We start from the raw sequence: 22,338 nt of genomic DNA on the forward strand, positions 1-22,338 counted from the left end.
ACTTCAATGTTTTTGTTGTTTCGTTGTTTTCTTTTAATAGTTGATGTGTTTCCCTCAGTTTTAGTTTGTAACCAGTATATATTTTCTCTCAATGAATTTATGACTTTTGGACAGCGGTATACTTCTTTGCCTTTGTTTATAGTTCCTGAGAAAAATGGTATGGAATTTCAGGGAAGGACAAACGTATGGATAGTGGGACTAATAAAATTGAGAGCATACAGTGTATATGTGAAGAACTTCGTGTAAAATTTGTAAAAGAGTTGTTAAAGCAAGCTTTAGATTAATTATTGTGAGACCCCCCACAGGTGGGACAGATGGAAAGACAAGGGTACACTTAAGTTTGTTAGTCTTTGACAGCCATATATAAACTAAACATGTAAAAAAAAATCAACATTTATTCTAAAAGAATGTGTACACCAAATATCTGTTCATAGTTGAAGCAAATTTGTAACTTCAGTATATATACTGCTTTTGGATGAGTTCAAAAAATAAATAATCAGAAACAAAATTATTGTCATATTCAGTGAAAATAGGATTTAAACATATAAGCATTATCTATATATTCATCTGTCATCTTCTCTGTGAATTATGGATGAAAATAAAAAGCAAGTATTAGCTTCTTATAAAGATGTTTGTCTCAAGAAGAGACTGAGTATAAACACTTGCCAAAAAATATTTGCATAAAAGAAGTAAGTTGTTTAACTAGAAATTCTAAAAATTTGATCACCACATGTCTTGAAATTTTTGAAAACAAAAAATGGCCTGAAATCGTTTAAAATATTTTCTTTTTGTTTATTGATATAATCAATATTTACAGACTAAAATGGACTATTACAGCACTTGACCCTTTGTACAGAAGGACTAAAATTAATCAAATAAAGATATGAAAATTTTTATTAAAATTTGATGAAAGTTTCCTTGAAACATTTATAATTCACAATAAAATATACAATAAAAATAATTACAAAAGCAACAAATATATATATCATACACAAGTACATTAAAAAGAACAACTAACAAGCATTTTACTTTACTTAACTTGAAGCAGTAAATACTAACCATTCCCATTTTTATTTCCCAGTTCATGCTAATTATCATATTTAAAATATAACACATTTTTTTATCAAGTCATCACAGCTATTTAATTTTGTTTGCCTAAATGCCTAAACCTTTTTTCTTTAATAACTGTAAAATTTTATAAGGGAATGTCACATAAATTTGTTCTTTGATGACTAAAATCTAAATATCTTTACTCTTATATAGTGAAACATTTGTTGTGCAATTGCAAAGTATTTTTTTTTTTAGATTTTAGGAAACATTACCATGTCAGCTTATACAATACAAATGTTCTTTAATAATAGAAGAGCAAAATAATATTCAAGCAAGTATCTTATCATAGACTTTTCCATAGATATTTATAACACAAATGTTTTACTGACTGGTTCATATGACTGAAAACCTAAAACCTTCCCAGGCCAGCTAGGTTGCTCGTTTTATACTATCAATATAACCCTTACTACATAGCTACATATGGAAAACATTTTTACCAAAATACTTCTTACTATGTAATTATCAATGGGATATATTCCTTTACTTTTATTATCATCTATGGAAAAGTCCTCTTAGACATTTTGTTCTTAATATTTAATATCAAACAAAAAATAACAAAAAAGTTGTTTAGTTTAGGTGGTTTATCATTTATCATTATATACAGAGTTATATTAATCCAGTTACTTTAAATTATTCACAAAATTTCCATTCCAATTATCGTAGTCTATCTTTAACTGAACTCTCTGTTTCTGAGGACTATTGGAGCAATCAGGGTCCAGACGTACAAACCAATGCAGACCCAAGCTGATGAAATCTTCACCCAGACTGACGGCATGTTTGCATTCAGTGTCTTAAAGTCAGAACTTGGACTGAAAAAAAAACACATTTTCAAATTATATGAATGTGATATTTTACTAAAGTTATTTTCTTTATAAGAACTAAACACAATTGTGACATCCCAGTTCCCTGACTGATTTCAAGTACCTATGTCTTATTTTCAGCTTTGATTTTTAGAATTGTATTGGCGTTAGATAAAGTCATGCTGAAAATAAAGTGCACAGTTTTCTCAAAATATTTCTAATTGAAGCTGTCCTAGTTTTCTAAAACTACAACCTGAAACTACTTGGGCCACACCAATTTGATCCCTTGTTCGACGGACCCGCCCGCACCTATTTTTTTCAAAACAGATTTTTTTAATTTTTTTTATATTCCCGCTTCCCGCATTCGGAATTGAAATCATGTCCATTTCCCGCACCGTTTTTTTTAAAAATATTATAAAAAGATATCAACATTTGTTAAAGGAAGTCACAGTCTAACCTGTATATAACGATTTTAAACATAAAAGCACCCCACCACACTGTGTAAATATCTGTGAGAATATTTGTTTCAGCATGAAACCTGGAGAGCTCCGATAAAAAGTTATAACAGCGGGTATTTCCGTGAAGAACAAAAAATTTGTTTCTTTCCCCCTACTTATATTCCCTATCAACAAATGTTCAACTGCAATTATATTGTATGCTGGCGAAACAAAACTATCCATAGCCGCTGCATGTTTATGCACCTGTCCTGATTGATTCAGGAGCATGTCGTTCAGCAGTTATCGTTTGTTGATGTTGTTCATTGGTATTTTCCCGTTTGGATATATAAATTAGATCGTTGGTTTTCCTGTTCGAATTGTGTACGCTAATAATTTTGTGGTCCTTTATAGCTTGCTGTTTGATCTGTATCAAAGCCCTGTGTAAAAGGCCGTTCTTTGACCTGTGTTTGTTATTATCCGGTTGAGAACAACCCTCCCTCAGACAAGGGGTCATTTTACTGATGTAGAAAAGAAAATAGAAATACCAAGGATTTGTATAGTTCTTCTATACAAAACCTTTGAACACTTAGAATTTTGTATTCAAAAAGAGGAGAGTTACATCATATTTTAAACATTTTTTTCTAAAAGAGGGGTCCACTTATTTTGAATAATATTAAACTGTTAAAGTAAATGTGTTAACATGGTTAAAGTCCAGGAATATTACTAAATTCTTGGACATGTTTTGACCATTTAATACCAGATAGATATATAGTTCTATGAGAAAATATGAGCTCATTTGTACAAACAAATATATTATTGATCCCTCATACAACATGTAAAAGGAATATTTATAACATTAAGGGGTTGGCCCCAAACTGATTATGATTTGGATGGAGAATTGTCTCATTGTCAGTCACACATACATAGACCAGATTTAATTATTTCTTGGTGAACAGGGAAAAAATACTTCAGAAATTTCAAAGTACAAGTGATAAATCAAGTTTTAATATTGTCAAAACCTATTATTTTATGTTTACAAAAAAAAATTATAATCGCTCGCCTTTACTTTTCAAGCTTCGCCTCAAAAATTTGCAAATTAAATATTTTTTATTAAAATTTTCAAATCGCTCGCTCGCCCCAAATTTTGGAGTCCAAAAATCCGTAGAACAAGAAATTAAATTGGTGTGGCCTTGTAGATATATTTTTTTTGTCTATAATTAAATATATACAATTTAGTAGTGCCAATCCCTGTATAATGAAGAAGTTGAGGTGTTATTAAGATCCTTCAAATAATGTGTGCTGCTACCATTTCTTTAGTTTGTAGAACATGTTGTTCCAGTTATTACTGATACGACAAGATAAGATATTTTATTGTCCAAAGTAGGTCCCTAGGGTGCATACACATGTCAACATAATTAACACATGGGTGAAAGTACAAAAGGCGCATAAAATTCCAGGAAGCAGACAAAATTTCTTAATTTGAACAGGAGTAAATATGTAGAGAAATGTCAAAAACCAGATATCAAATGATTTTCAAAAAGACTTTCATGTATGAATGAAGATATTATAGATGTTGACCTCTGTACATACCTGTACCAGTTTGTCAAGGTCATCATGACATAGAGAGATCCCAGACACAACATGAAGTGGAAGAAGCTATAGCTGTATGCCACTTCCTCCTCTTCGTTGTCATAGACATGCTGTCCACCCTTCTCTGCATCTTTACCAGTGTCATCAGATCCTGAAAAGACAAAGGTTAATACAAGTGTTTGAAATGAGAGCATTTTTTTCAAAATCAACAATTGCAGTATCTTTATTGAGAAAACTCAGTCTTGTCACATATTATTTATTTGCTCACATTTTTCTGTTAATTTGTGTTTGTATTTTTTCAAAGCTAGTACAAATATCTATGTCAGAAAATTATTGAATGCTTTTCTTAAATCTTTTTTTTTATTAAGACCTTAACTTTAATTATATATTTTTAAGAAACTAATGAATTCCAGTGCCTACAAACATAAGAACTAACAATAATGTTTTTATAACTATGAATACAATATGTAATTAAAAAAAGACAATGCAACCAGCTACCCTCATGACCCTTTAACAGCCAATTGCTACTGGTATCAGTTTTATTCCCTTTTTAATAATACACCTTATCGCTATTTGTCCGCCATTACTGAATATTGCACAGGTTCCCGTAAAAACTTGACGTCACAAAACAAAATATCTGACGACACAATGGAAAAGTGATTGTTGTATGCGTCAAAAGTTCAAGCGGCCGGGTCAGCCGGGATTAGCGATAAGGTGTATTGCTACAAAAAAAATACTCTCACATTTATGTCTATAGGACAGACTAAATATGTGTGATAAAAAGCAAAACATGTGCAGACTTTATAACAATAACTCAAAGAATTATGTAAAATTTAATTCTATGTACCAATTCTCATGATTTTTTGTATGGTTTTAAATGAATAAGACCAAAAATGTATTTTTAAATTTTAAATCAATAGCAAAATAAACTTTAAAATAATCATGAACTCAATAAATTATCACCTTTTAAATGGTTAAAACTGAATTTAAAAAGGACAAAAATTTAATTCCTGTTAAAAGTATAAAATTTGTAAATTAAAAGGTTATGAAAATTTGACATTTTGACATGAAAAACAGGCGTGTCTTTCACAGGAGATGACCACTAAGACAGGGAGTGTAAAATTATTCACTACTATTGCTAATAATAGATATGATATTTCAGATTTAAAGGGGCACTAGCTGTTAAATTCATCAAATCAATCTAAGTTGACCTCTAAATTCATCTGATGACCATATAAGCGATGTAAAAATAAATATAGATATAAATTGAGCAAACTGGTGCTGTTAACTTTTTCTAGGTCTATTTAATTTCACATTATAGATGAAATATAAAAGTTTATCATCGTTTTTACCTGTATAAGAAAGATTTTTTGGATCGAATCAGTTAATCAAATGTTTTACCTTTGTTTCTCTTTCAATGTTGACATTCTTTTCCTTTAAATAACTCTACACATACAATTCATGTGTTATCAATCACAAGCTGAGGGATTAAATTGAATGTCACATGAATACGGTTTCAATGAGGGCCAATTATTCACTTGCAAGTGATTAATTCATAATCAATGTTTTTTAGCTTATTTTGACAAAATTGAACCATACTGGCTGCTAAAAGTGAATTATTATTTCACTATTTGCATTTCATTAATGATTGAGCCAAAAAAATAATACATCAGATTTTTCATTTATCTTGTAGCTAGTGTCCCTTTAAAAGTTCTTCTCCACTTTACTAATTCTTTAGCATCAACATTTAAGATATATATATTATAAAAAATTATGAAAATTGGTTTGTAACAGCATGTTAAGAAAAACACTTGGATCTATAATAATAAAACTTGTACACAACTATGGTAGCTGAATCTGATGCTATATTATCAACAAGTCAGCTTATTCAAACTTTTAAATTTTTCCATTTTAAATACATTTATCTAAAAACTTGCATTACTTGATGTTCAAGCTACCAGAGATGTATCAAAGTTAACTAAAGATTTATTCTGTATAACTAAACTGAATGTTAGTAATAAATTGTGTAAGTTGTAACTGGATAAACAAGTTAAGTATATTTGTAATATGCAGACATTGTCAAAACAACAACAATACAAATTGTAAATGTTTTCTTGTTTTCTTTCTCCCTTGTAAGACATCAACCAGATAGTGTATACCTACTTTACATTAGTCTATCAATATTTTTTCAAAGCATAAAATTCTTGAAATTGAGTTTTACTGAAATTGTGAACATAACAACAGTACATTGTACAACTAACTTTACTAATGTATATTTTAGAAATTAAAAAAATCTCCTCAGGAGTCCAGAATGTCTGCAGATTACAATCTAAGTTTTAAAAGAAGAAGCACACATTTAATTTATTTGCAGGCTACTCACTCTTGTAATCATCTGTAAATAATACATAACAAAACATGGCACTATTAATAAGCATGCTTGGTCTATACTGTCATTGTACTGGTTGAAGTGGAAAATTTATTTTCACATCTGTTTTGAGTGTAGGAAAAGCTGCGTTTTAGGGGAAGGTGTTTTGTGAAATACTTTGAAATAGTTTAGTTTGTGCTAATCCTGCGTTAATTGCTGTCCTTCATTTTGACAGGTATTTATCAATAGGAATCTATCTAGCAATGTCTTAATCATAAATACCTGCAACAAGTTAGGAAGTCAAAAATACAGAAAATATCATGTCCTATTGTTTTGTTTGAGGGAACCCTGATATATTTCAAATCAATAAAGTAAGTTTTATGGACCTCACTTTATGTCATGGGAAAGGTTAAAGGTTAAAGAGAATTCAAAAAGTTCCGCTGGGATATGTGTACACAACTACTGGTATGAGGTTAACCTTTTAAACATTTCCAATAGCTAATGAATACCAACAATTATAATTCTGAATAGACAAGTTGTACTTGGCATTGAATTAAATAATTTCAATAGTTTGTGAAAATATGTATCCACACAAAGAAGTACAATACAGTCTGTTTTATGGATAAGGATCTAAGACTAGCTCAAGGGTAGTTCTTAAAGTCCTGAAAATCCAAGACATACCAATGTAAAAACAGCTTCAGAGTAATGACACCATCAAAGTATGATCTATAGTTGTGTTCTAATTATTGCAGTTAACACTTTATAGAATTTACATAGCATTAACTGTAAGTGTTTTCTAAAATCAATGGCACTTGAGTGACTGATGTTTATGAAATCACAAATCTACTTTTCCAATTATTCATATTTCTATACTTCAGTACAGATGGTGGCTTGAAACCATTCAGAAGATCTAAAAGGGACAATCAAAATTCACAAATTGTGGAAGGAAAGACAACTCCACAAACTAACAAAGCCTCCACTGCACTAAATATTGAGTAAAACCAAACTCCTAAAAACACAAAGAGCCAACTCTAGTTTCTGCATGTTCTTGCTACACTAGTGGCACCCTTCATGTAGTTCTTGACTAGGATCAGAATTGGAATAAAAGAGGTGTATTTGGTGATAGATTATCATAGAGGAAGGAGGTAAGCATAAAGCTCACATAGGCCAATGTCAAACATGACATATCAATAGTCATCTGTGACACAATCAACCAAGGCAAAGGACAACTTAACCAGGAAAAACCCTTTCACTTCAATGTTGTTGGTTGTTGTTTTTTTGTGTTTCTTGAATTTTACATTTTATTAATGAAAGGTTCAGGATAATTGAATTTTCCACAAACATTCTTCTTATGAAAGCCAGCATCGACATCAGAGTACAGAATGGAAGGCATGCCTTTTATATTTCAAAAATTAAAAGACAGAACCCTGACATCAGAATCCACATTAATGTGAACCCCTGAATGATATTGATAAGGGAATAAAATGCTAGAAAAGTACAACATTCACAATATAAATATCATAGGTCCAATTTTTTAACGGGCTCTCAAATCAATTTATAGATTCACAAAATTTACCAGATCAAATTATACTTCATATTCAATCAATTTAAATATATAAGAAAAAAATTCACCCCTGAGCTAATCTAAATTTATATAAATAGCAAGCTTGCATATTACTTTAAAACATTCTATAACGTATATTTGTACATTCATGACATTCATGACATAAAAAAAATAGTTAAAAATCAATATAAAGAAAAACAGATTATACTAAAACTTAAGAACTTTGGTATGAAAAATATTGTTTTAAAAATAAATTTTGTTACTGCATGCAGTGCTGCAAGGTCACTTTCAAAACTGAAATAAACATCATCAAACTTGAGAGAATTGAGATGCAATGTAAATAAACATGCCATTCAAAATAAAAGTTTTAACTGTACATCAGGTTACTATTTATGGTTCTAAAATGATTTTTTTAGAGCAACTATGGATATAAACAGTCAAAATTTGCTTAAATAATTGTTGATCTCTAATTAAGAAATTTAAAGATATTTTAGTTGAAACACAGAAAATCTGTATCAAAAACCATCTCTCACATCAAACTTTCAGAGAACTAACAAAATAATCATTAATGTTCAATGGGGATCATACCCTTTGCGACAAAAAAAACCTTTCCTCCATTGATTTTTTTTTTTGCATACTTGATTGGCATAGGATTTTTCAATAAAATGCTGAAAATATGCTTTAAAGTATTAATGCATTGTGAAAAACAAATATTTCATCAAATAAATTGTAAGTAGGATATATTCCTATGATATTCCTTTTCATATTGGATACAAATTTAACAAGTCTACTGCAGACACTTTGTAGTCAAAGCGTTTCAACTGAGGTACTACACAGGCGTCAAAAGACGTCATTATGGAGTAAAGGGGGCAGCGTCAATAGGCGTCACTATGGAGAAATGGTTTAAATGTAGATTAGCAGTGAAAAGCTGAATTAATTGCTGAATAGTGCATTCATGATCATAAAGCTCTGTAATTTAAAATTACCATTTTGATTTTAGCATTGTGTATGAGTTTCATGAAATTTCAATTAGGAAAACTTAAGTTAAGAGTGTGGAGACAATTTTTTTTAAAAACTTTCCAAGTCATTAAGGGCCATTTCTCTACAACCATGTTTCTCAGCATTGCATATGTGTTCAAAACATTTTAAAAAGATAGTATAAGCTTCTTTTTTTTTTAATTTTAAAGCAAAAAAAAATTATGCTTAAATGCTAGTGTTAAGCAACACAGGGTGTTGTGTTCTGGATGAAAAGGTTAGGGACAAGTGAAGCATTTGTGAAGTGCTTGAAACTACCTTCAGATCCTGAAAATCACAAAAATACATTTATTGAATTTTTAAAGTCATTATTAAGAAACAATTTGTCTATATCTCTCTTAGGATAACGCTTTCATTTAAAACATAATTAATGTTTTAAACTATTTTGTTTTTATTTCTAGAAAAAATCAATGTCATAACGTCATAAAGAAATTAATCTTATACTTTTAACATCATAATTGTTCAAGATTGATTGATTGATTGTTGGTTGCTTCACGCCGAAAATACCAATTTACTTTTCCCCTAACTGTCTCTTAACCTCTAAAATTTTACTTGAATGAGCTAAATTTTAATGTGAAAGTAACAGAAATTAAGCCAAATCAAAAAGAGAGCGCAAGCCATAAAAAAGTAAACTGATGCACAATAAACAACATTTTCATACCATTCAAAAGTCCTTCTCGTCCTGTGTTATAAATTTCATAGGAAACATTATTATCAGCATTTTGTCTTGTAACTACTAGGGTTTTTATTGAATAATAAAATGGGTACATGAGCTTATAAACACTGCAATGTTAATTAACCAACACATGTAGGTAGAGAAATTACCCAAAAATTACAGGTAAGAATACTAAATATTTTCCAGATAGATGTGTGGGTTCGATATTGAGAAGAAAATACTTTATGTACTGCATGTAATTATTGAAATTTTTAAAAGATCACAAAATGTACCTAATAATTCATTAAGATATGTTTTTGCAAAGAGACAAGATTTTAACATTCTGATACCTATCTAGAAGCAACTTTCAAACAAAAAAGTGAAAGCAAGCAAAATGTCTAGCACTCATATAAAATATTATTTGTGCAAGATTTCTTTTTTTTTTATTTGTGAGTAAACTACATAATTATAAAAAATGTAATAAAGGAAATTCACCCCTTGATACCAACAATTTCTGAAGAAAAAGCCTGCACCTATGTTTGATACAGATACATACAAATACAACATTTACCTGAGCAGACCTGTGTTTTATCAAATATTTAAAGTTCAATAATATTCAGAATCAAAATATACATACCATTGTCGGACTGTAGGATAGTTTTCTCAGACATGGTCAGTTTTCCCACTTGGCTGTTACTGGATGTACGAATACTGTCATGAAGAAAAATTCAATTATTGTTTATAACTTCAGCAAAGACGTAGAATTATAAAGATTCTTATTTCTTAAATAATAAGCTAAGGTGCAATTTGAAAAATAAACATGCTAATTCACAAAGTTTTGATAAAACAGCGTAAATTGGTATCAAAATATTAATAAAAATATACACATGCCATTACTTATTGTGGCAATAAAACAATGAAAACTGTATAAAATTACTTTATCTGATATTCCAAGGATATTTATATAAAAATATGACCATGATTTTCTTCTGAGCATGTACATGTTGAACAACTGTTCCTGTTTTATTGTCAGACATATTATTCATATTGGTGAAAATTGTTAAAGTAGCATGAAACCCATTCTCTTTAAAAAACAAAAAAATAGCAGAACAGAAAAACAGAGTGGAGTAGTTACTCCTTCTCTATCCTAATTAGTGCAGGTAACAAGTTGGTGAACTACATTTTACTTTTGCATCCGAATAAATTATTAAAAATGTTAAAAAAAAAATATTATCATGGACAAGTATAAATTATACCTAGAGTAGAGAACAGCAAAGAGCCAGATAAATAGTCCAATAATACTCTGCCAATCAAAGGTGTCCCCGGTCCAGATCTGTTGTTTGTCTCCTTGTTTAGTTCCACCAGTAATGGCTGTCAAACTTGGGTTACACTCTCTCTCTGTAAAGATTAAAAATTTAAATCTTGATTAGAATGACACTTTCAACATGAAAATAAACTGTACATTCAAATAACACAAGTAGTTTATTTTTGTATTAAAATTTTGAGATTTCTATGGCAAAACATGTTCGCAATGTTTAATTTTTATGTTTATCATGTCCTTAATTCATAACTCATTTATAGAACAAATTTATTAGAACATGTAGAAGAGATATTCTTTTGATTTTGTCTGAATCAAAAAATATAACCTTTGCAAATATTTTACACTTTATAGTACAACATCCAGAAACTATAAATAGGATTTTCTGATTACTGTTTTATGCATGGTTTCTAAATGCTATTTATGACATGCTCCACACCATTTTTATGAATAAAGTCATTGCACTCAAAACATAACATAAACAGAGCAAAACAGACAGTACACTGACAATTTTCTAATGTTATCATATATAACTTGTAATTATCTACCTGGATTGTTTGTCATGGCTGACCAGGTCAGATACTGTACATAGATGGAGATAATAGCAGCCTGGAGAAGTCCAGATCGGGGGTTCACTGAAATATAATTAAAATACATTATTATAGTTTATTGAAAATAATGCACTATGACAACAATGTATTATACCCCAATGGGGTTGATGGCATACATGAAAACAAAATAACATATTACATAATATATTCACAAAATAGAAATGTTATAGTACTTGTGAAAGTATTGAGAATCATACTGTGAGAACACTGTCAAATATCCATAGCTCATAAGGGACCTAACTCAAGAACAGTATTAGTGATGCTACCCAAATTCATACTTATTCTAAGATTTGTGTATATATGTATTACATATAAGTTTCATGACATTTTGGTTGACGCAAAAATTCAACATTTTTTTCAAATCTCATTTGTAAAGGGGCAATACTCTAGAACAGAATAGGTGATGCCACCTAAATTAAAACTTGATCTCTTTTCTATGGTAATAAGCATTGTGTATAAGATTCATAACATTCCTATGAGGATTACTTAAGTCAAAGAACGGAAAAGAAAATTTCAGCAATTTTTCCATATTTAAAGGGCCATAACTCTAGGAGGTAAAAATGAAGCCACCAAATTTCAATCTTGAACTTGATTATTATTATACAATAGGAATTTAAGATAACTTGAAATAAAAGTATAAATTATTCTATCAACTGAAACAAACAAATAATATAAGTAGTATTACATCATTTGTTTTTTTTGCAGTTTAAAGAAGTTACCACTGTTTTCACTGCTATTTATTGCTTTACCTGAACTTTTTGTATAATTCCTATACATATACTCTTATATTCTTACCTTCCTGGATCTTTGGTAGAATGGCCAGAACTGATACAGCAATACACAATATCAGGTTAAAACTGACAAAAAACTTGTGTAGATGACAGTCACCCTGTAATAATTAATATATATGTAAAGATTGATAGCTATGTAATGTCTATTTTACAAAACATTCCAAAGAGCATATTAATTTTAACAGTTTAACGGTATGTTTTTATTTCTGTAGTATCTCTCATACAACCACATGTGAAGTCATTTTTTTGGTGGAATTACACTCTAAGATAACAGTGCCACATGTGGAGCAGGATCTGAGCACTTAAGATCATCCCCCAGATTTTTGTGGGGTTCATCCTTGTAATGTAGTTCTTGTGAAAAATATGAAGAAAATTTTCAACTTGGCTACCATGTGTAAAATGATATAAGTTTTCAGTTAACAGGAAGTTGTAGAGTGATGAATCTGAAAACGCATTACACGGTAAAGCTGACCAATATAAAACCTGAAACCATATTTTCAGGAATCCTTGTGATGTAGTACCTTGACTATTCATGTTTAAAGTGATGTAAGTGTGAAAATGCATCACATGGTATAGCCAACTATAAACCCTGACACCAAAGTTCAGAAATCCTTGTTATGGAGTTCCTGTGAAAAATGTGACAAAAATTTTCAACTTGGCTACCCATGTGCAAAACTATGTTCATGGGAGAGACAGACTGGCGGATGGATGGACTGACAGAGGTAAAACAGTATACTCTCACTTTTTTAAAGCAGGGTATACTAAGTATCTATTGCCTGTTTAATAACAATTATAACTTCTATATTAAATGTAAATATTGCTGTCACAATAAAAAAAAATCTATATCAACAAACGTAAAATTGAGAAAGGAAATGGGGAATGTGTCAAACGACAACAACCCGACCATAGAGCAGACAACACCGGAAGGCCACCAATGGGTCTTCAATGTAGCGAGAAACTCCCACAACTGTAGGTGTCCTTCAGCTGGCCCCTTAAAAAATATGTATGCTAGTACAGTGATAATGGACGTCATACTAAACTCCGAATTATACACAAGAAACTAAAATTAAAAATCATACAAGACCAACAAAGGCCAGAGGCTCTTGACTTGGGACAGGCGCAAAATTGCGGCGGGTTAAACATGTTTATGAGATCTCAACTCTCCCCCTATACCTCTAGCCAATGTAGAAAAGTAAACACAATACAATACGCACATTAAAATTCAGTTCAAGAGAAGTCCGATGTCAGAAGATGTAACAAAAGAAAATAAACAAAATGACAATAATACATAAATAACAACAGACTACTAGCAGTCAACTGACATGCCAGCTCCAGACTTCAATTAAACTGATTGAAAGATTATGTCTTCATCATATGAATATCAGGCACAATCCCTCCCGTTAGGGGTTTAGTATCATACTATCATAAAATATATGAGAAGAACATAACCCATGTCATGCCAACAACTGTTTTTTAAATAAATGTGTTAGTTCCAATGCAAAGACCCTATAAGTGAATCAATATTAAAGCCAAAATATGCAATCTTTAATTACCTGACAACAGTATCGTAACTATATCCCTTCTTAATATGTCTATTTAAAGGTTTTGTAAGCTTTTAAGGTGAATACTGACATTTTTGTGCTTTGTAAAGAATATTACCATAAAAGATTGGATGTGAAATACCTGGACGTATAAGATGTCTGCATGTTGAGTTATATTTACGAATTATTTCCTTATACCGATGATATACTTGATATAGTGATTTTTTTGGCCATTGTCTATTTTTTTCATCAACTTAAACAAACTCACCTTGGCATAAAAGACGTAGAACAGAATAACACATGTTAGGGCCATGATATAAAACACAACTGTGAAAAACAGCAAGCCTGAAAAGATACAAATATGATAATAAGAATTCAAAGATAGTTCTAGCAGATAAATACTCATCAAGCCTTCTAGAGAAGAACTTTTTTTAGCAGAGTATATAATAAGCTGTTCAAGAGAAGAATCTTTGTTAAAACAAGATTAAATTGTCAAGCTGTTCTGAATATCTATTTGTATTTTTTTGTAATTGTGTGGTTATCTCAATGTAAAGCATTGCAGTGAACAGTATCATGTAGGAATGGTAGTCATTTATGATAGAAGGGCTAAAAATTAATAACCCATGGCATGTAAATTGATATTTCTACAATGAATAAATATTACAACACATTAAACTAGATTTTTAATGACGTATCTCTGGTGTTCAATATAGTATCTATAATTCGTAATGTGGTATCTGACTTTGCATGTAATATCAGTAATATGTAATATCTCTGATTTTAGATAAAGTATCTTTGATGTCTAATGCTGTATCTCTAATTTTCAATGCAGTATATATCTGCCTTTATATGCAATATCTATAATATTAAATGTGGTATCTTTGATTTTTAATTTTGTACCTTAATAAAATTCTACCGATTTTAATTAAGAACCCTATCTACCTTAAATGAAGGGTGTATGACAACACTGAAAACCCCTGGACTTCTTGCATTCCAGACAAGCAGGCTCTCACAACCACATACTATTCAAACGAGGAAATCAAAACGATAATCTTAATGATATTGTTTAAATGAACTAGGAGGAAATATTACCTTTTATTAATAACGTTCTGTATAACTATTAAAAGAAATTGATGTTCACTTTATATCAATATAGTTACGTACCAAAATAGTAACATTTGGATTCAGTTTCTTCATATTTCTCTACCCAGCTTTCTGCCCATCCATGTGCAAAGTCAATAATTAGGACAAGCTGAATCAACACAAACAAGAACGCTCCAATCAAACCTATGTACATCCAAGCTGAAATGAAAAAAAAACAATGCTCATTTATTGGCAAACATTTTTTAAAATTAATTATATAGATACAAAAAGATGTGGTATGGGTGCCACTGAGACACCTTTCCATCAAAGTCACAATTTGTCAAAGTCAACCATTATAGGTCAAAGTATGGTACTTGTATATAAATGTTACAGACCATCAAAGTATAAATTTTGGCTGAAATCTGTATTGTGTTTTTAGTTCTGTGTCAGTGTAGTTGAGTGACAGTTCTTTTTTACTTCTAAATGTTCTTTCATTGCGTTGAACTGGTAAATGAAAGTTAGCTAAGACTAGTAATCAAATACTGATGATGAAACAGTTCAATGCTAGTCTTGAAAACTGTATGTCATTGCCTCTTAATTAGAATGTTAACACAAACAGGTTGATTTGTTATTTTTCAAAAGAAATGTTGATATACATGAGGGTTGAAATCTTCAATTTTCTGCACACAGGAACACTGTATGTGTATGTAAGTTTGTAAAGTACTTGTAATGTGCAAAGCTTGTCTGTACTACTCCCTGTTCAGTATATGAATTCTAAAAAGTACCATAATTTGTTTTCTTGCTATTAAATAAACATTTTTATGAAATTGTAACATAAATTTCAGGATGTGTTTTACTGTTCCTTTCAAATTTAAAACAAAACTAAGAAACAAACAAAAACAGAGATATGCACACATGTACATATACCATTAATTTGTATCTGTTCCCCAAAACTTGTTTAAAAAGTTAAATGTGTCCATCCTCCTACAGTGCGTTTTAAATGATAACATATTTTGAATTGTCTCCCTTTAACAGTTTCCAATATATGAATTTTTAAAATATCTTTAAATGACACGGTTATACCTTTCCCAAATTCTCCTCTTGGAATAAAGAAGGCTCCAACACAGATTCCAATCAGGATTATGATCTTAAAGAACCAGAATCTGGAAGAAAAAAGAAGATTTATTAAATATGAATTACCCCGGTAAGACTTTTCCTGTTCATAAACTGATGAATTTTTTTATCATTAGTTACATTAAACTTTAAAGTTGACATTTATAAATTTTATTTCTTAACACTTCATGTTTTAATTGTTAATTAGTTAAACCGCAGTCTTTATATGTTTATATGTACTTAAATAATCCTTGGTCAGTTTTTCTGACATGCAAGGTTAATCTTCATGCAATACATCTTTAATGTAGATTTCCATTTAGGAGATATAGTGCCTAACAAGATTTTGTGAGGTAGACGAAATTGACTTTAAAACGATCGTGTTGACTTTTGTTGTGCAGAAATAGGCAGATCGGACATATTTTGACTTTAGTTACTTACTTTTTAAGTTTGGGATTAATTGTAATCAACATATTCCAATGAGACTGAAAAATGCTTTTTTTATTATGATAAATAATAATTTTACCTGCCGTAGTCGTGCGTAAAATATATTTCGGTATTTCTCTTACGAAAATGACTTGTTAAGTGGAACAAAACGTATTATTTGTAAACTTTCTCTTTACTTTTCACAATAGGCTTTTAAAAAATAACCTTTCAACTGTATATTCCGAAAATTTTGTGAAAATCGAATAAGTGGCAATTCTTACCTTTCATACCTTAACTTTCATTGATAAAACATAATATTGACTCGTCCAGTGTCCAGTTTGAAGGTCATTTTAGTTACCGTACACATTCATGCACGTTCTAATTAATCAATAGTCATGTATGAAAAGCATAAACAAGTTTGAAGGTAAATTAATAACAACTTAATCCAATCAAATTGCCTACGATTCAATAACAATGACCAGTCCACATCATAAAAATGTATAGGGGTAAACTGGGTAGGGAGAAAATGTCAGATATTTTAAGTTCATTATTTTGCAATAACGAGTAAAAATTTGTTAACCAATAGATTTGTTATAATTTCATAAACATGTCGTTATGTATTGGTATAGTTTTTGGATCTTTCATTAGCGTATTTAAGGCTGTAGAAAGTTTGGCCTTCAAAAGTCAACATAATCATTGACTTTATAAGGAAAATTCGCCTTTTTAAAACATTGAATGTTTCACAAATAATACGCGACAACAAAGCAAAATCATTTCTTAAAACACTGCAAAAAAAAAATATTCTGATTGATGCAGTGGTATTGTCATAAATTGCACTGGAGTGAACAGTGGTACATCAAACGTCGAATTCCCTCACACAATGTTATCACACACTATAACTGTATTGTATTTTAAGCTCCGACGGCATCAATTGGGGATTTGATGGTCGCAAATTTAGTTTACTGGCGACGCGTTAGCGGAGACAGTAAACGGGTATTTGCGACCATCAAATCCCAAATTGATGCCGTCGGAGCTTAAAATACAATATTGTTATCTCCATTCTAATGAAACTGACAGAAAACAACGTTAAAACATGTATTTAAAATCTGTCATATGCCGTCTGCGCTTGCGCGTACGTCCCATAGCATCAATTGTCAATTGATGCCATGTAAGAAAGTGACGTTATCCAATCAAAATGAACGTTACAAACGTTGTTGCATTAGAATGAACATTTGATTCACCATCAATGTCAACAATAGTTAAGACCATCAAATCGTCAACTGACAGTGGCTAATCTATAAATACAGTTATTTTATTCTTTAAAGTACAAACCCATTCTGAATTCCTGATCTGGGATCTTTTGATGACTTGACTGCTATCATTATTAGAGCCATCAGAAAGAAGAACGCCGCCATTGCAAAACAAATCCTATATACTGACAGGTACCCAACAACACTATCACACCATTCTTTCTTCTCAGTGGCATTGTTCTGTTTAAATACATCCCAACTTGTTCCTGGAATTTTCGTATCTACCCAATTCTTACAAAGGCCTGGTATCTGCAAATTTATTTAGAACTAGTTATTAGAATAAATCATACATTTATGTTTACAAAACATCATTAGACTTACAGTTTTTTGTTTGAGCAGTGATAATTTGTCTTGCAATAAAATTTTCTTAAAATAATTAAAATGTATCTCAAAAACATCCCACCCACTCATAATTCTTAATGGACCCAAGTTGCTGGAACTATACAACAAAGTTAACCACCATGTGAAGATTTGCAATTAGGGGTTGACACTTTAATTTATAAAGATGGCTACCATTGCAATGGAAACAGTAAAAATGCGTAAAAACTGAAAGTGTTCAGAACTTATTAAAAATTTACAAAAATGGTTATTATAGGCATGTTAAGAGTTTCCGTTTGACATCAGAATTTTCAAAATGGCCACCATTACCATTACCATAGCAACTGCAAATATGTAAAAAAAAAAATCATAATGCACCAAACTTGTACTTTTCACTAGGAGGATGAGGGTGTCATCATCTATTGCTTGCAATTGTAATCTAATTAATTCTTACTACATGTACCTGTATTATCGTGTCAGTGCTTTGAATATATTATCTTGAAGACTTCAGTGAATGACTCTTTCTTTCATGACATTATTTCATAATGAATTTAAAACTACATGCACAAAAACTAACTCGATTCATTGAGACGCTGAGTTGCAGGGTTTAGATTTGGTGAGATTAAAAGTCCATTTGATTAATATTTTACCTATATTTTAGAGAGTTGTAACATTTTATTTTAGAAGATGTAAATTGTCACTGTTTATCATTAAATGTTTATGTATTTCATCTTAAGTGTATTTTGTTTAACAATAGGTACAGTATACATGCATGTTTTATTTAACCGTGATGCTTGTTTGTTGGTGATATTACCCCAATGTTTCCATCTGTACAACATATTAGCAGACCTTGATATAACAGAACTTACATCATCTAGTGTACCACGAAGTCCTGGTGCCAAAAATATACAGGCAACTACTGCTCCCATTATCAACATAAGAGAGTAGCCAAGTCTGGCAGCTGTGGAGTTTTTGCATGATGGACATGCTGCACAGCACAAACTGCAGGCTGCACTTCCACAGCAGCAGGCAAGCTGAAATATAAAGTAAACAAATGTTGCATCATTTTCCTTCTACTGTAGTTTAAACACAATTTTTTTCTTAAAATTTCTTCTTCAACATGTGAATTTGTGGGTTGTTTTTTTTCTTTAAACAAGAGATTATTTAAGTTTCACATGTACAGCTGTCAATAATGAATATAGAAATGTTTTAATAACATAAACAAATGATATATTAGCTAGTAGTTTTTATATTTCTAATGTCATGAAATAATAACTTTAACATGTTGAATACATTGTCATCTGTCTGTGTTAATACATGTATAACATTTCTAGAATAATCCATAGAAATAGATTTAAAACAAGCATTCTGTGACTTTATAACAAATATCAAATCAATATCTTCAAGCATAAAAAAAAATGCTAATTATTTTATTTTCCAAGTCCAAGGACCATATATAACTCTACAAAAAAACATCAGGCCAGAATAAAATTAAAACTTTTATTACATATAAAAAAGAAGATGTGGTATGATTGCCAATGAGACAACTATCAACAAAAGACCAAAATGACACAGACATTAACAACTATAGGTCAGTCACCATACGACAGTCAGTCGTGCACTATCTTTTATTTCATACCTGTTTCAGAATTAGCTTCTCTTATTGGATAACAAGGGGCCACAAGACATTCTTTAGTAATAATTTCCATTGGTCATTAACAGAAAAAAAATGAACCAGAAAACTGGTCGTTAAGGGACATTTACATGTTAATGACCGATGGAGCATGGTTTCTCTGTTTTTACATATTAATTACCAGTTGTGTGTGGTTTGTCTGTTAAGAGAGATGTCTCTTTAATAAAACATTTTCCTGTTTTCAATTTTAAATTGAAATTGTTTAATTGGTAACCATATGTTTTTGTTAATTATAAAATTATAGAAAAACTTTATTTTGAATTCATATACTGAACAATCGCACTTAAATGAATGGCAGTGACATATAGTTATCACTGTGATTCAATTGGTCTTCATTCTTTCCTGTAGAACTCGTAAAATAACTGGAGTTTGCTTTGAACAATTCGAATTTATGAGAATTTAAAAAAAACATATTTCCTTAATGAAATAAACATAATAGATAATGAAGAACTGGTCATTAACGTGATACATGGACTTCTCGTAGGACAGTGGTATTGACTGCTACAGTGATAATGACCTAGCCTTCTACTCAGTCATTATTGCTGTCATAAGCAATACCATGGTCCTGTGGGCAGTCAATATATCACGATAATGACCAGTTTTCCAATAACTGTTATGTACACAATGTAATTATTTCGCCTTTTCACAGTGAAAAGTCAATGTTACAAATCAAATATTGCATATTTTGTAATACAACAAAAGCTGCTACAGGTTGTCATTTCAAGAATGTTTGGTGGGTCCCTTGTGGTATATTCAAGTATATTAGAAATGTTTCCATAAACACAATGCCTCGGCTCTGTGTTTGCTGTCTTTCAATATCAGACTCCATATGTCCGACTCCTGAGATAATTTTTTGGAATTCATAAAATCATATAATCTGAAATCTGTTTGAGATATCTACTCTTGGCTTAACATGCTTACATACAATGAATTATTACAGATAAAATTATAAACATTTATTTCTAATTTAACAAGGTAAATTGTATTTTTTTTGTTTACACTTCCTCTCTGACATAATCTACTAATTTCAGTCTTATTTATGAATAAGAAAAAGGATTATATTTGCTACTTACGGAGCCTATAATGCACCCCATATTATAACGTTGATATATATTTCTTCGAAAAACTTAATTCTTTGTATCAATGACTTGGGATTTGTAAAAAAATACGTGATCTTTAGTCACAATTTTGTTTTTGTTTACTGCGCAAGAATATTACAAAATGTCGATCGATGACTAAGATGAAAAATGCTAAACGGAGACAGAACTTTGATTCCGGACATGTCATTTTGCACTATGTTCCAATATGTTTCGGGTTTGTTTTTTTATAGCTGTCAAAAAGTGTCAAGGAAAAACCAAGGATTTAAATAGTAACCAATAGATTTCAATCCTTCTTACTATATATACAAATCTTTGGAAAAACTAACAGAGAGACCAGAAAAAAAACATTAAAAGTAAATAATTAGGCAAAAGTATCAGTAAAGACTTATTAACTGTGGAAATTAAAAGAATATGTAATCCCCGCAATACTGATTAATTTACAGAATAAAGAAATCATCTTATTACAGAAAAAAAAGTCTGATAGTAAAACCCAAGTAGTTGTACAGCCTATAGTAAAATTTTACTATACAAATACTTGGTAAAACCAGAGAAATGTCTCAGTGGTATAACATTACTGAGAACTTTACAGAATAAGCGTTAATTTTATAGATAACGAAAAATATCTTTAAAAAAAATGAAGAAACAAGAATGTGTTCATAGTACACGGATGCCCCATCCGCACTATCATTTTCTATATTCAATGGAACGTAAAAATGTGGTAAAAATCTGTGATTTTGCATTAAGATTAAAAAGATTTATCACAAGGAACATGTGTACTAATTTTCAAGTTGATTGGACTTCAACTTCATCAAAAACTACCTTGACCAAAACCCGAACGGACGAACGGACCCACAGACCAGAAAACATAATGCTCATAAATGGGGCATAAAAACAGCGATATTTTAAGTTAAATAAATTTTGCACCTCACTAAGGTATACAGGAGGATCATTAACACGAGCTGTCAGCTCTCGAATCCCAACAAAAGAAATTTTTGTCCACATGTTATTCGGCCGCTAGTTCAAAGTTTGGTTACATCTGAATAGGTGCGTGAACCCATGGGTAGTTGTCATTACCCTTGGAACATTATATAGCTATATTGTCGTTTCTGAATGAGTATGGGTCTAACTATTGTTTTTGATTTTGATATTTCAAGGTTATGTAAAAAACAAAGGACATGGTTTAATAACAATTGTGTATCCTCTATTGCTATCATAATATATTTTTATTCTGATTTTTAAACGTGGTAACTTTATTTAGTTAAAGATTTTGGTATGTGCTACAACAATCTTCATAAATATAACGTTATGTGTGCATCTATATATTTTTTTCTGGTATTACATTCATCACGAAAATACCACACTATTGGACAGTAATTAAATTCAACACTATAGATTCACTATAGATATAAAATAGTAAATTGTAAATCTACCTGACTTCGTCATATTTTTCAAATACGTTTAAGGATGTTCGCTGCTCATTT

The 22,338-nt window shown here is 30.5% G+C and overlaps 1 protein-coding gene across 4 annotated transcripts; it reads right to left on the reverse strand.

Moving 5' to 3' along the window:
• Positions 1 to 377: 377 nt before the first annotated feature.
• Positions 378 to 21,019, reverse strand: LOC139498669 (serine incorporator 1-like). Of its 4 annotated transcripts, none has more exons than XM_071287171.1 (13): positions 20,831 to 21,018; positions 18,934 to 19,098; positions 17,769 to 17,995; positions 15,984 to 16,063; positions 14,982 to 15,119; positions 14,086 to 14,162; positions 12,281 to 12,374; positions 11,423 to 11,509; positions 10,813 to 10,954; positions 10,194 to 10,267; positions 9,563 to 9,583; positions 3,938 to 4,088; positions 378 to 1,919 (listed from the first exon to the last, which is right to left on the reverse strand). In XM_071287171.1, the coding sequence occupies exons 1-13, from the start codon at positions 20,849 to 20,851 to the stop codon at positions 1,781 to 1,783; spliced, it is 1,416 nt and encodes a 471-aa protein (XP_071143272.1). In that variant the 5' UTR covers positions 20,852 to 21,018; the 3' UTR covers positions 378 to 1,780. The 4 variants fall into 4 exon arrangements, 3 of the variants coding, with proteins under 3 accessions (XP_071143272.1, XP_071143273.1, XP_071143274.1); XM_071287172.1 differs by lacking the exon at positions 9,563 to 9,583 and adding an exon at positions 6,318 to 6,329 and having other exon boundaries at positions 20,831 to 21,006; XM_071287173.1 differs by lacking the exon at positions 9,563 to 9,583 and having other exon boundaries at positions 20,831 to 21,019.
• Positions 21,020 to 22,338: the final 1,319 nt, after the last annotated feature.

Source organism: Mytilus edulis, chromosome 12, assembly GCF_963676685.1.
Source record: "Mytilus edulis chromosome 12, xbMytEdul2.2, whole genome shotgun sequence".
NCBI lineage: Eukaryota > Metazoa > Mollusca > Bivalvia > Mytilida > Mytilidae > Mytilus > Mytilus edulis.

Excerpts from the sequence above, each read along its gene's own strand:
- LOC139498669 (XM_071287171.1), bottom strand. The coding sequence starts at position 20,851 with ATGGGGTGCATTATAGGCTCC. Across the intron at positions 10,268-10,812 it reads TTTGCTGTTCTCTACTCTAG|TATTCGTACATCCAGTAACA; the intron begins GTATAATTTATA and ends TCTTCATGACAG. Across the intron at positions 9,584-10,193 it reads TATCCTACAGTCCGACAATG|GACGAGAAGGACTTTTGAAT; the intron begins GTATGTATATTT and ends TTTATAACACAG.